The 16,511-nt window shown below is 40.3% G+C and overlaps 1 protein-coding gene across 1 annotated transcript in view; it reads left to right on the top strand.

The window, feature by feature from the left end:
- The window catches only part of raver2 (ribonucleoprotein, PTB-binding 2), a 93,648-nt gene that overhangs the window by 8,449 nt on the left and 68,688 nt on the right, over window positions 1–16,511 (top strand). The window contains exon 2 of the mRNA XM_014340979.2: window positions 13,703–13,769. Within this exon, the coding sequence (XP_014196465.1) occupies window positions 13,703–13,769 (67 nt within the window). The remainder of the gene's footprint in view (window positions 1–13,702; window positions 13,770–16,511) is intronic.

Genomic DNA, 16,511 nt, shown 5'->3' with positions numbered 1-16,511 from the left:
TTAACTCAAAGCCTGATTGTGGACGTCTTAGAAGTGTAGACTTGTACTTCGCCGCCATTGTGCAGGTGCTTCAGCACATTTTAATTTATAATATCTCAAGTGGGGAAACGCCACACGAACCAACTCAAACAAAAATAATGGGTGTTTTTAAATGACGGTTTCACCCTGTGATGGCAGGAGTCTGTTGCTGTGTTGAGTGGGAGTGGCTGCGGGCTCGGTGAGGGGAAAAATAACCTCAAATTTGAGCCCTGTCGCTTCAGGGCCGGAGACAAGCAGAGACGGGTGGGTGTGAAAAGGGGGAGGGAGGCGGGGTCACCCTGGCTGACAGCAGAATCTGTCCTGTCTCGGGGCAAGCCACCTGCTTCCTTCAGCCCACTGGTTCTGCGCTGGCCGAGATCAAATTAGTCAGCTTATCAAGGAAGAAAAAGTGAAGTGAAGAAATGGACAGAGGCAGACGGCTAAATATCGGCGTTCTGTCCTCGAAACGCAGCTTCAGTCAAGAATGCTTGAACCCGTGCGTTTGGTTGATAAATATGCATTAACACCTTTAAGCTGACAAAAATGGCATTAAATGATCTAAACACCAGTTCAAACATTCAAACATAAGATTCTTACTGTTGTGATAAGCACAGGATTCCTCTCTTGTTCATTAACCGAGGACTTCAACGCGTAAACAAGGACATTAGGTAAAGTTTTCCCGACAAATTAGTTTTACTTGAAATCAAACATTTTGATTCAGATTCATTCTGTTTGATTGTGTAAAGAAGACATAAAAGTAACATGAAAGCGACATGGAAACCCCCAAGTTGCACATGAAATGAAAGCACAGTATCTTTTCATTGCAGCACATTAAGGCTTAATAGGTGATTCGAGGTGTTAAAAGAATCTGTTTTTTTCAGGCGATCCCGTGCAGTGGTGATGAATGCTTATCGTGTGTGACTTTTTAGCTCACCCACTGACATCAGCCACTTTAACTCCTCTCCCTTGAAGGCTTCTGTCCCCCCCCCCCCGATTGGCTGCCTCTCACAAACAGATGCTTTGAACAGCAAGTGGGTGGGGCTTTAAGATATCCCCTCTCTTTGAACTTACATGCATCCAAAAGTAGATCAAACCAAGCATTTAGAGCTGAGCTGTTGTGCACAAACATTTCAACTTTGACTAAGTTTAATATGATATTAATGTTAAAAAATGCTTCATAGGCTTCTTGCTTAGTCAGTACCAATAAAAAAAAATTTCTTAATAACTATTCATGATGTACTGGGAAGCATCATCAGTGAGCCTGGGTTCACTGGGGGGTTTCTGTGGCTCAACTTCACTCCCAGCCTTGTCCTAAAGCCGTGCCGTGCCATTCTTATTTGCTGTTAGCGACGGGTAAAGGGGAGGGTGATCTGCTGCCTGGTGACGTTACCTGGATCCGAGGCTACAGGTGCTACTGGGAGGGACAGAGGTCTGTGGGTTGTGTCCTGGCATTCCTGTGCGCTGCTCTCGTCTCTCCTTGTCCTGACATTTCACTCTGACCTGGTGGATTTTCTGGCACACTTGGCCGCAGATACATCTCGTTTCATGGGTCATGGATATTTTTTCTTCTTTAAATCAATTCTAGGTAAATGTCCAGTTTACCTCTGTCCCAGCTATACAGGGAGTGCAGAATTATTAGGCAAATGAGTATTTTGTCCACATCATCCTCTTCATGCATGTTGTCTTACTCCAAGCTGTATAGGCTTGAAAGCCTACTACCAATTAAGCATATTAGGTGATGTGCATCTCTGTAATGAGAAGGGGTGTGGTCTAATGACATCAACACCCTATATCAGGTGTGCATAATTATTAGGCAACGTCCTTTCCTTTGGCAAAATGGGTCAAAAGAAGGACTTGACAGGCTCAGAAAAGTCAAAAATAGTGAGATATCTTGCAGAGGGATGCAGCAGTCTCAAAATTGCAAAGCTTCTGAAGCGTGATCATCGAACAATCAAGCGTTTCATTCAAAATAGTCAACAGGGTCGCAAGAAGCGTGTGGAAAAACCAAGGCGCAAAAACTGCCCATGAACTGAGAAAAGTCAAGCGTGCAGCTGCCAAGATGCCACTTGCCACCAGTTTGGCCATATTTCAGAGCTGCAACATCACTGGAGTGCCCAAAAGCACAAGGTGTGCAATACTCAGAGACATGGCCAAGGTAAGAAAGGCTGAAAGACGACCACCACTGAACAAGACACACAAGCTGAAACGTCAAGACTGGGCCAAGAAATATCTCAAGACTGGTTTTTCTAAGGTTTTATGGACTGATGAAATGAGAGTGAGTCTTGATGGGCCAGATGGATGGGCCCGTGGCTGGATTGGTAAAGGGCAGAGAGCTCCAGTCCGACTCAGACGCCAGCAAGGTGGAGGTGGAGTACTGGTTTGGGCTGGTATCATCAAAGATGAGCTTGTGGGGCCTTTTCGGGTTGAGGATGGAGTCAAGCTCAACTCCCAGTCCTACTGCCAGTTTCTGGAAGACACCTTCTTCAAGCAGTGGTACAGGAAGAAGTCTGCATCCTTCAAGAAAAACATGATTTTCATGCAGGACAATGCTCCATCACACGCGTCCAAGTACTCCACAGCGTGGCTGGCAAGAAAGGGTATAAAAGAAGAAAAACTAATGACATGGCCTCCTTGTTCACCTGATCTGAACCCCATTGAGAACCTGTGGTCCATCATCAAATGTGAGATTTACAAGGAGGGAAAACAGTACACCTCTCTGAACAGTGTCTGGGAGGCTGTGGTTGCTGCTGCACGCAATGTTGATGGTGAACAGATCAAAACACTGACAGAATCCATGGATGGCAGGCTTTTGAGTGTCCTTGCAAAGAAAGGTGGCTATATTGGTCGCTGATTTGTTTTTGTTTTGTTTTTGAATGTCAGAAATGTATATTTGTGAATGTGGAGATGTTATATTGGTTTCACTGGTAAAAATAAATAATTGAAATGGGTATATATTTGTTTTTTGTTAAGTTGCCTAATAATTATGCACAGTAATAGTCACCTGCACACACAGATATCCCCTAAAATAGCTAAAACTAAAAACAAACTAAAAACTACTTCCAAAAACATTCAGCTTTGATATTAATGAGTTTTTTGGGTTCATTGAGAACATGGTTGTTGTTCAATAATAAAATTATTCCTCAAAAATACAACTTGCCCAATAATTCTGCACTCCCTGTACAAGTTATGCCTCTCGAAATGGTTGTTTTTTGATGAGTTCGGACAGATCTGGGAAATCGGCATTTTCTTACTACACTCCTTGGACATGGAGTTATTAAACCATGCCTCTATTAGCAAAATTAAAAGCAGATGTGCAGTGAAGGAGACTTGTAGGTGTTTCTTTTGAGAAGCCACTTAATTTTTAAGAAGTTAGTCATGGGTGTTTTTATATTGTGTATTATTTTGTCGATCTCATGTTTTATTTGTAGCACTTTTGGGATGTTTGTCTTTTCTTGTAAAGGAAACTTTGATCTCAATGGGACTTGCCAGTAAAATAAAGGTTAGAGATCTCACCCAAACCCATGTCAGCTGGAACTGGCTGTGCCACTGAACTGAGCTGGATGAGCAGATAAGAGAATGGATGGAGAACGCAGCTATTTACATACACTCATCTATTGAGGAGTGCAAATAAAAAAAATTCTCAACAACTTCCATTTGTGTGCTGCACTTCCACATTAAGAGTTTGGCAGCCAGTGCACTGTGCACCTCTTTGATCACGTGCCTGCGGCAGCTGAGGTTGATGATGGGCTTGAATCCCTGAGCCTGCTGTGCTGCTTCCCTGCATCAGCTGTCTCTACTCAACTGGAAGTAAGAAAGCATCCAAAGAAGGCAAAAAAAAGCAAAAGGGAATAATGAAGACAGAGTGAACTCTTATCTTTTTTTTTTGTCTTACAAATGTGGAGGGGGGTGGGGGAAGAGGTTATATTGAGAAATAAAATTTGAGATTCTCTTTTTTTTTTTTGGTTGTTTTTCCCTAAAGGGTAACATTAATTTGGCATGGAATTTTGACTGGGGCTAAAGTTTTAAAAGAAAGGATTTTAAGTAGATGGAGTGGAAAGGCTGGATGTAGAGGGGAAAGGGAAAAAAAGGGTGCACGTGAATTGAAGGAGGAAACTTGTTAAACCAAAGGAATTTGAGCAGTGCCAGTGCAGTGTGACTGTAGAACTAGCATCCAGAACAAGGTGTGGAAACTCAAAGAGTGTGTTTGAGAGGCTCAAAGAAAAAGAGAAGTGTGCACTCGTGTGTATTTATGCTTGTCTGCTAACAATATGTGAGTTTGCATGTTTTCTAAGAAGCTCTCCTGGCAGCCATTTGATGGGCCAGTGAACCGTGCTGTGCATGGTTTGAGCCACCTGTCTCGCACACACACCCACACACACACACATCTCCGACCAGATATGGAAAACAAAGTATTTGAGATGTGTTAGACATGCCCCATTTTTAATTTCCCCCAAAGAGCCTGTGTTGTAGCCGGATGCAGCCGATACAGTAGACAACGGGCAAAGTTCACGCTGTCTCACACCTCAGCGCCAAAGTTTTAGCGTTTCCGATTACAGCTCCAGTAATGTGACTGGTAATCACGCTGTCATTGTAATGATAACACACGAGTGTGGGAGCACCTCTCTGTTTGCTTCCTGGGCTTCAACCCCTCTCCTCTCTGTGGCATAAATCACGCAGTCACTGCCGGTAAGCAGGCCAGGCAGAGCGCGTTTGTCCCCCTAATCCCTCAATCTCTCTGTCACACAGACACGCCAAGTTGAAGCGATGTCCCACTGCTATTACCCGAGTGGTCCTGTTTGTGTTTTTAAGCCTTCTCATTTATGATGACAGGTGTCACAGTAAACACATTTTTCTCTTGTCATTCCTCGTCTGACAAGTAAAAATCGTTCTACTCTGGTACTGTGACCTTTGTGTTTTCCATTATCTTTCATACTTTCCCCTGTATAGAACCTTCTGTACAGCGACTTTCAGATTGTAACAGGACAACTGGAAACACCTAAACCGACAGATGAAAGCAGTAGAAGGGTTCGCCCAGACAAACCCAGGGAAGCAATTTGCCGTCTGCTAGCTCTTTACATTGGGATTGATTGAAGGTGAGATTTAAAGGACAGTAGCTGACAAAAACAGTGATGAAGCATGCCATTTCACATTACGGACATCACAGTAATATAGCGCTTGTGACACTTGTGATTAATCCACAATGTGAAATGATTTCTCTGAGCCTGCCTCCTGGGACATTGAAGCGGTTAGTGTCAGCCACAGAAGTGCTGCTGAGGATTCGGTGTCTTGTTTAAAGTCACCGAAGCTAAATTGGAGTAATCTGTTTGAAGACGGGCCGCTTTGACTGTTTCCACAAACTGTGGTGCTGAAAAAGCCCAAAGCATATGTTAGGCATCAAAGCGATGAAAGGATATTTTTGAATAATTATGTGCCGTTAATGCTGGGAAATGAGACAGTTTCTTGTTTTTCCTTCCTGTTTCACAAACCCTCTGGAACAGGGGATTCAAACAGAAGGTCCGGGGGCCAAAATCGTCCCAGCGGGGTCTCCAGTCCGGCCCACTGGGCAGCTCACAAAAAATCTGAGAGAAGATCTAAATTTTTTGGGCTTCTAAGTGTAGTTTTCACAAGTTTTTCAGCTTTACTACTGATAAAGACCTCCCCCATGGCCATTTATATTACAGCAAAGTAATTAGTAATAGTTAAATGACAGAAATGTTCCTGTTTTTTCACTAATATAGAAAGTTCTTAATGTACAATAATGAAAAAATTAAGAAAAAGCTTTGTTTTATTATTACAGGACAGTCTTATCGATGAGAAATCAGAACTTTTACTGCAATCTGTTTCTTACAATTTATGCCCAAAAAGTTACAGTGACAGATTTCTTTGATGTACCAGAGCGGCATCTCTTTGTTATGCAGAAAAGTAGATAACCCCTTTAAAAGAAGATATCAATGGTCCAGCCCATTCGAGGTTAAAGTGGGCCGTATGTGGCCCACAGTGTACAATGAGTATGACATACCTGCTATAGAAACTACTGACTGGATCGACTAGTCTGCTGGTTTGATGCTCCTGGTTGTATGAGATGTTAAAATGGGAAGGTATGCCTGTAAGCCTACACCACAGCACACAATAGATAAGCAACAACATTTACTCGTATCTTGGCAAGCACCAGTTTGAGTAGCTTGAAATGAACGTCATGTAGATTGATCTGCGGTGATGGGCGGTGTGCTTCATTTTGTGCCGGAGCTGTTGATCAGCGAACGCAGCTGGAACATACAGAGTGCGGTGCCCACAGGTGTGCAGATGGTTATCAGCTGTTTCAGGTGGTGCTTGTCATTTCATTTTCCCTTTAATAGTATTCAGACGGCGCTGCTATCAAATTCTTTATCTAGCTCTTTCTCTCAGGGCACTTTGCTTTAATGCTCCACCAAGTGTACACCCACACATGCACTTACTGATTTGGCCGTGGGCTTGAAGCAAGTGCTGGGTACTGACTGGACTTGCTGGAAATGTCAGCGTTTTAAAGTGTTCAAACATGCACAGGGAACATTACAGCGCTGATTGAAGTGGATGGCATGTTTTGTTGGATGTAAAGAAACTGGTTGACTTTGTTGATCTTTGTAGTAGTAGTAAGAAGAAGAACACAGTGTAGCTGAGTGGGACTGTTAAAATCAGGATTATTTGTGGCTAGCAGCTGAAAAGTTTGGTTTTAGGTGACTTTGCGTCTTTGTTGTGCCGTTTAATTTTAAACTGTAGAGTCGAACTAAAATGTACACTGAAGTATATCGCACAGAAACTCACAACATTGAAATAAAGTGTAACTGATGAGAGAGCCCACTACAGCAGTCCAACAGAACACTGTTAGACTTTCAACATGACATTTCAGAAATGATGTGGAAACCTTTGCAAGTGTATCAGTTTTCTTTGTCACTCCTTTTGCTGCTATTCTTCTTTTCAGACAGTACAATATGGAAAATTTGCTAGAGGTGTTTTTCTTTTGTTGGTGATACGTTTATATTGAGGACGTCACCAGAAAACGCAATAGTGCTTCTTTTTTTGTTTGGATTTTTGTTCTTTTTTTTTTTGGTAGTCTGTAGGCAGTGTATGCTCTAGGACAGAAATTCTTTATGAATGGAATCTGTCCTTACTCACGTCAACCACTGGAAAACTACAAAAAGATGACGCCTAGTCCAGCTGCTGTGATGTCTCCGACCCATGTTGTTGTAAGAAGGGCAATAACAACTTGATATGGAGGTACTTTGCATTGTTATCTTGAAATACATGTCATCAGTTTTTTTTAAGACCGATGGCATTTTTGTTGTGAAATCAACCATGTTCTTAGGCATGGGTGTCAAACATGAGGCCCAGGGGTCATTAAGGAGGAATATATATACATACATGATTAAAGTAAGATGATAATTAATGTAGCTAACTGTGTAGTAATGTTAGGATGGTAACAATTCAGTTTGTGCCCATATTAAGATTTCAAATAAACCATAACCATGTCAGGGAGTTTTAAACAACTTTTTAATAAAATAGTTTATATTTAACTACATGAGATAATTGTCTTGCTTTGACTTTGAGCTTGGAATTGAGAATTATGTATTTCCACTGTACCCACTACTACATTTTTTGGCATGGTGATATGGTAAAATAGTAAATGGACCGGTACATTTATAGTGTTTTTCTACTTTATTTCAGCACTTAAAGTGCTTTCTTACAATGAGCTTTATTAAGTGTCCTTTTAGAGTGCTTTTAATCCAACATTCACACACTCATCAGAGGCAACTTGGGGCTCAGTACCTTGCCCAAGGATACGTTGAACTGCAGAATAGTAGACAACTCGCTCTATCTCTTGAGTCGCTCTGTATCCCAGTAACTGGACTAACATAAATGAAGATAAGAAGGATTATTTTTAATACTTGGATGCAAGTCTGCCTGAACTTTGGAACCCTAGGAGATGACAAAATACAGAGTTTTCTCCTTGAAGAGCATCTGCCAGGCATCTAAAGTGAGAAGAGTCGGGCCAGTAGATTCACTTCCAAGCTAAGCCATGTTTAGTTTCAGCTGTGATTCTTTCTGCCTCCAATTATCTGTACAGGCTCAATTAGGCGGAGGGCAGGTGACCGTCTCAGCCATTTGACATTTTGTTAGTTTGCCTTGAGAAGCCCTTGGCTTTATTTTACAGTATGCTTTAGTTCACTATTCATCTGTGCCATGAAGTGCTTTCCTGTTAGTTTAACAACATTTGAAATAATCTGAGCAGCATTCCTTTATATGCTTAAGAATCCACCCTGCTACCCAGTTCCATTGGAAGTCGTGCATGGACATGTCATTACACTGTGTCTCCACAGACTTTGGATCACAAGCCTTTCCTCTCCTTTTCCATATCCTTCTCTTCACATCATGTGGGAACAATTCATGGTTTAATTTGCTCAAAGGGTCTTGTTCCAGAAGTGGGGAAAAAAATCAAAATGAGTCTTTCTGTTCTTGAGGATTACTAGTGATTTCCATATTGAGGTAAACCATCTCTATTCACTAGGGCTGTCCTGAATGCCATGTTTGAGCTCTGATGAAGTAATAATAATAATAATAATGATGATAATCAACAGGGAATAGTCAAAGCTTCCTCGCTAAAAATCTAACAGCAGATGGACTCTGATATGCGCATCCAATTGCCGAGCACACACTGAATAGCCCAAAGGCGGGCAGTTTAATAAGGAATTCTATTTTGTCTTGCAATCTTGATGAAGTGCAAGACAAAAAATATTGAAATTGTGAATCCTCCATTAGACAGAATAATACAAATTTATTCAGCCGTACTGCCAATCCGGTCTGTAGGTTTGCCTGTCTGTGTCTCTGTACTGAGCCCAGTGGCTGTTTTGAAACACGTACAGAAGTGCTAATTAGAAAGCTGTTGAAATAGCGTAGTGGGACTCTCAATGAAACAAAGAGCAACATTATTGAACAGCATGATTGGAAGTAGAGATCATTAAAACATGGAATGTAAAAGGAAATGGGGTGAAACAAACTGGAATTTCATAAAATAAAAAAAGGAGCAGCCTGGTGTGCTCAACTGGTAAATTGTACGGCTAAGACGGGAGGCTGGATTGTTTGTGCTCCTAAAAATAGTCTTTAAATGTCTTGTGATGTGCCAGTGCTGTGAGAAACAAACTTTCAGCTCAATTTAAGTACAGAATAGCAGAGGGCCATGCAATAAAATGGCTTTGGAGAAAGATGGTCACTGAGTGGTGTAATTTAGCCATGTCTCAGTGTCACAAAGTGCACCGCAGTGTCTGACCGTACGCTGTCCAGAGCAGTAACTACTAATGAATAACTTTTACATTTCACAGGATGCGGAGGCAAAGAAAAAGTCCCGTGTTTTTGTTACTTGTCAATTTTCTTCATCACATACACAGGGGGATTTCTAGCTTCAAGTTGGTGTTCCTCTTAATATAAGAGCTCTGCTTTTTTGTCAGAAACACGCCATTAATGCCAGACAAAGACCAAAAAGAGTAGAAGAAAAGCAACAATTGTGAGACAGAGCTTTAAGTGAATAGAAACATGCAAGCACTTAAACAAAGGACAAAGAAGTAGAGCTTTGGGAATCATTTGTTGAAATGATGACATATTTAGGTGGCTTTCCTGTTGAATTCCATGTTTATCTTGTTATTTAATTGCTTGTAACCGGTGTTGTAATGATATGCTTGTGTGTTGGCATTGTAATGCAAGAAAAAAAAAAAAAATCTTTGTTTACCAGCTCGTTTTTGACTATAATTGAGTCCCTTGAAAGCATGATGCAGTCTTCATTTCCTGACAGCTGACGAAATATGCCGATGTGTATTTTTCCACTGCATTTTCTAAAATACAATTTTATTTTTGTCAATTCTAATGAAGCAAACTCTCTTAATATGCTTAAGAAAAGGATATTTTTTAATTTCACAGTACAAACAGAAATAATCAAACAAGTTTAATTTGTTTAATTATTTAATTTCAGGTAGATTTTTTTACCCTTCAGTGTACTTTCAGAATAATGCTGCCAATACCCTGAAACCACTTCTGTCTTAAGCAAGACAGATGAATCACCAAAAGTCCAAAGAAAAATACCTCTTTGTATATAGATTTTTATATCTCTCTTTGGCTCTTTCCCCCCTCTCTGTGATTATAGCTCGCTCTGCACTGATTTTAAGGGTGAGTGAGCTGACCCTCTGTGTGGGCTGCCTTGCATGGCCTTCGCTGATATAAAACATGGCTGTTCTGTGTGCACGAGTGGGCTGTTAGAAGGGTAGAAAGAAAGAAGACTGTACACGTTAGAAAGCCTAATCACCTCCGTCGTTGTTTGACTGAACATTGATGCGATAAATGAAAGTGGAAATGTTTTCTATGAAGTGTCTGTCCACCTGACCTCCCACAAATGCCAAAGCTACATTCGCTCTAGTGCGAGTATTGTATTAAAGAGAGCTCCAGTGTTATAATTATGCAAAGGTGATTTCTTTGTTTTCTGTCTTTCAATGGAAGCACAAAAACTAACCAGCATTAAATGACAGGAAAGGAGAGCACGGCGTATAGGCAGCATTAGCAGAAAATAAAGAGCTGCTGTGTCCTTACAAATGCTTATCAATTCATGAAAGACTGTTGCCACTTTTGTGTTGTTGTTCATGCTCAAGCCCTTCTAAAAACCAGCTTGTATTGTTGACTATGCGTTTGAATAAAACTGGGTAGGAACATAAAAAGTAGAGGGAGAGAATACCTCAGTATTGCTGCTCTTGGACAGGTATGATAGTGACTAAATCCACAAGGGTGCTTGTTGCATATCTTTAAAAGAAAAAATCAGTAAACTCTATCAGGAAGGCTAACAGAGTCAGCCGTGGACAGCAGAGGCTGTAACGTATTGTGTTATGATCTTTTTTTCTCTTTTACTTACCTTTATTACATCCTAGCACTAAAAAGACAAATAACACATTTTGCTGGAGAGTGGAATCTGCTTTTGTACTTTAGTATTAGTTTGTGCCCCTTGTGTAGTTGGATAGAGTGCTGATCTTTGTATTAGCCCAACACCAGATAGAATCATTTCTTTTTTAAGAATACACTCCCAAAAATAATAATAATAATAAACTTTATTTATAAAGCACACTTAAAAACCAAGGGTATTCCAAGGCGCTTAACAAGTAACATAGAGAATAAAAGGAAGATAATAGAAATAGGATGAAAGCAACTACTAGGTATTCAAGCAGGTAGCTGTCACTGATACATAGGAAAGCAACAGGTACAGCAGAAAGAAGAAATTAAATGAGCATAAAAGTGCATGATATAAAATCATAAAAGAAATATTAACTAGAAGGAAAGGCAAGATTGAATAAGTGGGTTTTTAGTCGTGATTTGAACAGTGCAATGGAATCAGATGCGCGGATGTCGAGAGGAAGGTTATTCCACAGTACCGGGGCAGCCAGAGCAAACGCAAGGTCACCCCGGGACGTCAGCTGAGACCTAGGTTGGGTCAGAAGTAGTTGAGTGGCAGATCTAAGTGTTCTAGCAGGAGTATGTGGTTTGAGAAGTTCACTAAGATAACTCGGCGCTGATTTAATAATAGTTTTGAATGTAGGAGTAATATTTTAAATTGAATATGTTACTTTATGGGAAGTCAATGCAAGCTAGCTAGAACAGCAGTAATAGGGCAAAATTTCCTGGTACCAGTAAAGAGGCGGGCTGCTGTATTTTGGACTGTTTGCAGTCTAAGAAGAAGAGAAGAGGGAAGACCGTAGTACAAGGAGTTACAATAATCCAACCTGGAGGTCACAAAAGCGTGAATAAGCTTCTCCAGGTCCTCATGCGGAACATAATGCCTAGCCTTAGAGATAAGGCGCAGTTGGGGGAAGCTAGATATCACTACAGCAGACACTTGCTTATCGAGTTTGAGCGAGCTATCCAGCAGTACACCCAAGTTACTGACATAGCCACAGGAAGAGCTAGCAAAGGAACCCAGAGCAGCACAGAGTTGGGCATGAGGGATTTTACTGTTAAAAACCACAATCTCAGTCTTCTTATCATTTAAAACAAGAGAATTACTCAGGAACCATTCTTTGACCTCCCGCATGCATTCTTGAAAGTAGTGCAGGGACACAGCAAGGTCGTCAGTAAGTTCAAAATAGATCTGTATGTCATCGGCGTAACAGTGGAAGGCGATATTGTATTTTTCAAAGATTGCGCCTAGAGGGAGCAAATACAATGAGAAGAGAATAGGGCCTAAAACTGGTCCTTGAGGCACACCACAACAGACCGGAGCGGAGGAAGAGGAGAAGGTGCCCAAGTTAACTGAGAAGGATCTATCAGCGAGATATGATTTAAACCAGTCGAGGGCAGTGCCTCTAATACCCACAGTGTGCTCAAGTCTTAATAATAAAATGTTATGGTCCACCATATCAAAAGCTGAAGAGAGGTCCAGTAAAACTAGGACCATAGAGCGTCCAGTAGTAGTGATTACAAGAATATCATTAAGAACTCTAACCAATGCTGTTTCAGTGCTATGCAATGGCTTAACAGCAGATTGAAATTTCTCAGCAATATTGTTTGTGTCCAAGTACACCTGGAGCTGGGAGAGAACTAGTCTCTCCAGGATCTTGGACAAGAACGAAAGCTTAGAGATCGGTCTGTAGTTTGAAAGGTCATAACAGTCAGTTTCTTTTTTTAAGAATCGGGTGGACTACAGCATGCTTAAAAGTGAAAGGAACACAGCCTGAGAGCAAGGAAAAGTTCATAAGAAATAGGATACTAGGTCCATTTACATCAAAACAGTCCTTAGCTATGCGAGATGGAAGAATGTCAAGCACAGTATTAGTATTATTCATTTGAACAACACAAAAAACAACAATTACCTGTTTAAAAAAACAAATCAGTGCAAATATGGAAACTTCCCATCAAAGACATTTTTGCAGAGAAGTTTGTTCGATTGAAAAGTGAGTTTCAAGTAATCATGCTGACATTATCAGGGTTTTTTAAAGGGTGTAAGTGCTGTCTGAGCTCTTAGTTATTTTGAAAATTTGCGTTATTTTTAGTTGTTTTGTACCATTATCCCCACAACTTTGTTCAAAGCTTTGCTTTTGCTTTCTTGTGCAGTGTCCATTCTTTCAATTTCACCAGAAAAGCACAACATTAAATGAAAAAAGCTTTACTTCTGCTTATGCAAAGAATAAATCTTCATTTGTGGCGTAAAGGAGATTTTTTTATTGGGGTTTCAGTTTATTTCAGTTGTTGGTAAAACTAACTTGTGTTAACATTGAGCCCTGTATCAATTATGACATTAGACTATATAATTATATATGACAAAAATTTACCTTTATCTGAGTCAATAGCTGTTACTAGACTAGAGTAGAGAAAGATGATGAGCATCTGTCACAAGCTAATAATGCAAAGGTTTCTCTCACAGTTTGTGTATTGGAATGTAATAGCTTACTTTTCCATTTAAGATAGAACCTTCTTTCCCTTGTATATTCGCTGCTTAAGTCTTTCATTGTGTTTGCATTTATTCTGATATTTTTCCAAAACAGTTTTTTAAGATCATTGTGGTTTACTGATACTACTTTGATTATTGTATAATCAAGAGTTTTGTAGTTTTTTTCTCTATTCTTTTTACATTAATGACTTCTACCATTCTGTTTGACCAAATTGTCCCTTACTTTTTTTATAGGAAGTCCATGAAATTCTGAAAGAATATGAACTGAAGTACTGCTTTGTGGACCGCAACAAAGGAACAGGTAAAACTCAACTCTAACCTGACATACACACAAAGTCACACTTGTGTACTTGTGCTATTGAAGATCCTAACCACCTTAGGCTACGTTCACACTGCAGGCGAAAGTGCATCAAATCCGATTTTTTTTGACCCTATGCCACCCATATCCGATCATGGTATGACAGTGTGAACGGCACAAATCTGATATTTTCAAATCCGATCTGGGTCACTTTCGTATGTGGTCCTGAATCCGATACATATCCGATGTTTTAGAAAGCGACTGCTGTTTGAACGGTCATGTCGCATTAAATCCATCTTTTACGTCACTGACACAAGACAGATGCCAATTATCAGCGCCGGAGAAGCGCCCGATAAGACATCGCGAACGCTTCCTGGCCATCCAGTGTAGATGTCAGTGAAACTGTTGGGAAGACAACGTTGGAGAAACGTGAACATTTTATTTGTACTGTATAATCTGCAGATTCTGACAGAAATCTGCAACTATCCTTTGAAGCACCGCTCCTCTCTAAAACAATAAGCAATAAGAATAATTATTAGTTTATCTACATTATTATGTAAATAACAAAATAACTTAAAGCAAAAATTGGGAAACGTGAAGTCCAAAGTCTTTATATTAAGGGCCATCAGTCAAACAATACTGTTTGCTCTGGGTCCAAACAGAGCGCCTTGTATGTGACGTCTTCTTTTGCGCATGCGAGCCGCTTTGAGCGTTCACACTAGAGCGTGTTTGCTGTCGCATTTTATTTTTAGTGTGAACACGCAGACAAAAAAATCAGATTTGATCAAAAAATCGGAATTGAGCATCAAGACCTGCAGTGTGAACGTAGCCTTAGTTATCCCCTAATAATAACCACCCCAACTCAATGCTTAACTCTAACCTGTCCCTTAACTGCTATTTCAGGATGTAATGGGTGATGAAATTGTCCTGTGGCTGAAATTGTAAATGTTCATGTAAATGTACATGTACCCTAAACACACAGCTATCCCATATCTGTCACGGGTAATTTGTATTTATAGTTAGAATACACAACAGATGTGAGTACACCCCAGTGCATTATCACCAAAATATCAAATTTTGAAACTTGTATCACCTGTCACAGTGTAACTTTAACACTTGCAAGTTCATTTCTAGAGTGTGTATTCTTGTGTAAAATGAAAAATTTATAGTTTAGATATACTTAAAAAAAATGACATGATTTCATTTCATCTGTCAATAAGATTTGAATATATAATTTGTTTCAACATCTCACGTCCTTTATTCTGTTGACTGAGTCAATATTTTTTTTCTGGAGAGATCTCGCTACTTTTCAGAGATCTTGGGTGTGTGTTGCTCTTGGTTTCACTTAAAAATACCTCAAAGGTGTTTGATTGGATTCAAGCCAGGCGAGATATTTTTCCAGGTTAGAATTCTTACCTTCAGTCTTCTCTGACTGTGTCAGTGTGTTTTGAATCGTTATCTTGCTGGAACATTCTTCTTCTGCCAGAATTGTGGAGACTGGAAACCATCTTGTCAGATAGTATTTTGTTATATCCACAGACATTCACGCCGCCATCTATAAATGTCATCTACCCAACACCTTTTGCACTCAAGCAGCCCATGTCATTGCAAACCTACCGCTGTGCCTCACTATTGTGACTGTTTTTCACTATTGTAGTCCTGACCAAATTTATGCCAAAAATCCTGGACAAGTGTATCTTGGTCTCAGTGTGCTCCCAGTGTATTCTCAGTACCCATCAGGCTTCTTTTTATTTCTTAGAAAACATTAATCCTTTGGTTTTGTGCCAGAGAACCTGGGTTTCTTTCTTGAATGCCATCCCTAGTGTCTGGCTTTATTCACAGTCCATGGAACTGTCACAAAAAGTTCACTGATATCCGCTGATAACCTACATGCGAAGTCTACAGCGCTCGCCATCTGTATTCCACAACTAGATTGTACATTACAGTATTTATAGCATCATGATAGGACGACGTCAATGCAGCAGCCCTGTTTAGTTGTACTTTGAGTTATTCCCTGACTATTGATTGTTAAACAATCATTTGTCTGGAAAGCCTTTTCCATATGAGCCGTGGAGTTTGCACATTCTCCTTGTGCCTTGCATGGATTCTCCCCAGTTAGTTTCTGCTTCTTCCTACACTTCAAACAAATGCTTGTTAGATTGATCTGTGATTATAAACTGGCCATAGGTGTGAATGGGAGCATCAGTGATTGTGTCTCTCTGTGTTAGCCCTGTGATAGCTCTGGCAACCTGTCCAGGGTGTACCCCAGTGAGAGCTGTGATAGGCACCAACCCTCCCTGCAGTCAAGAACATTCATGGATGTCTGATTTCAGCAACTGAACTAACTAGTTCTGTTTCACAGGTTTACGTGTGTGTGTGGGTGTGGGGGTGTGTGCGTGTGTTAAACTTGAAAACAAGCTTGGGGATTGTCCATAGATTAGTTGCTATTACTATCATTCAGTTAATGATTTGGGGTTTTTATGTTCAAAACTGTTATTTTACCAAGTATTAACTGATTAAACCTCAACCACTACATGTCTAACTTAACCAAAGTATTATATATTTCTTGCATATGTTAGCAGTTTCTATCACAATTCAAATTCCTCCTGCTGTTTTAAAGCTGAGCTTCTTGTAATGACAATTTTCCACATTAAGTCCTCATAAGTCAGGAAATATGAGAGGACCTTCAAACACACACACACACACACACACACACACACACACACACACACACACACACACACA

The sequence above is a fragment of the Haplochromis burtoni genome, unplaced genomic scaffold (assembly GCF_018398535.1).
Source record: "Haplochromis burtoni strain Fernald_Lab_line unplaced genomic scaffold, NCSU_Asbu1 Contig_423, whole genome shotgun sequence".
NCBI classification, from domain to species: domain Eukaryota; kingdom Metazoa; phylum Chordata; class Actinopteri; order Cichliformes; family Cichlidae; genus Haplochromis; species Haplochromis burtoni.
The sequence above is the reverse complement of the archived record's forward strand: the minus strand, read 5'-3'. Positions and strand labels throughout refer to the sequence as shown.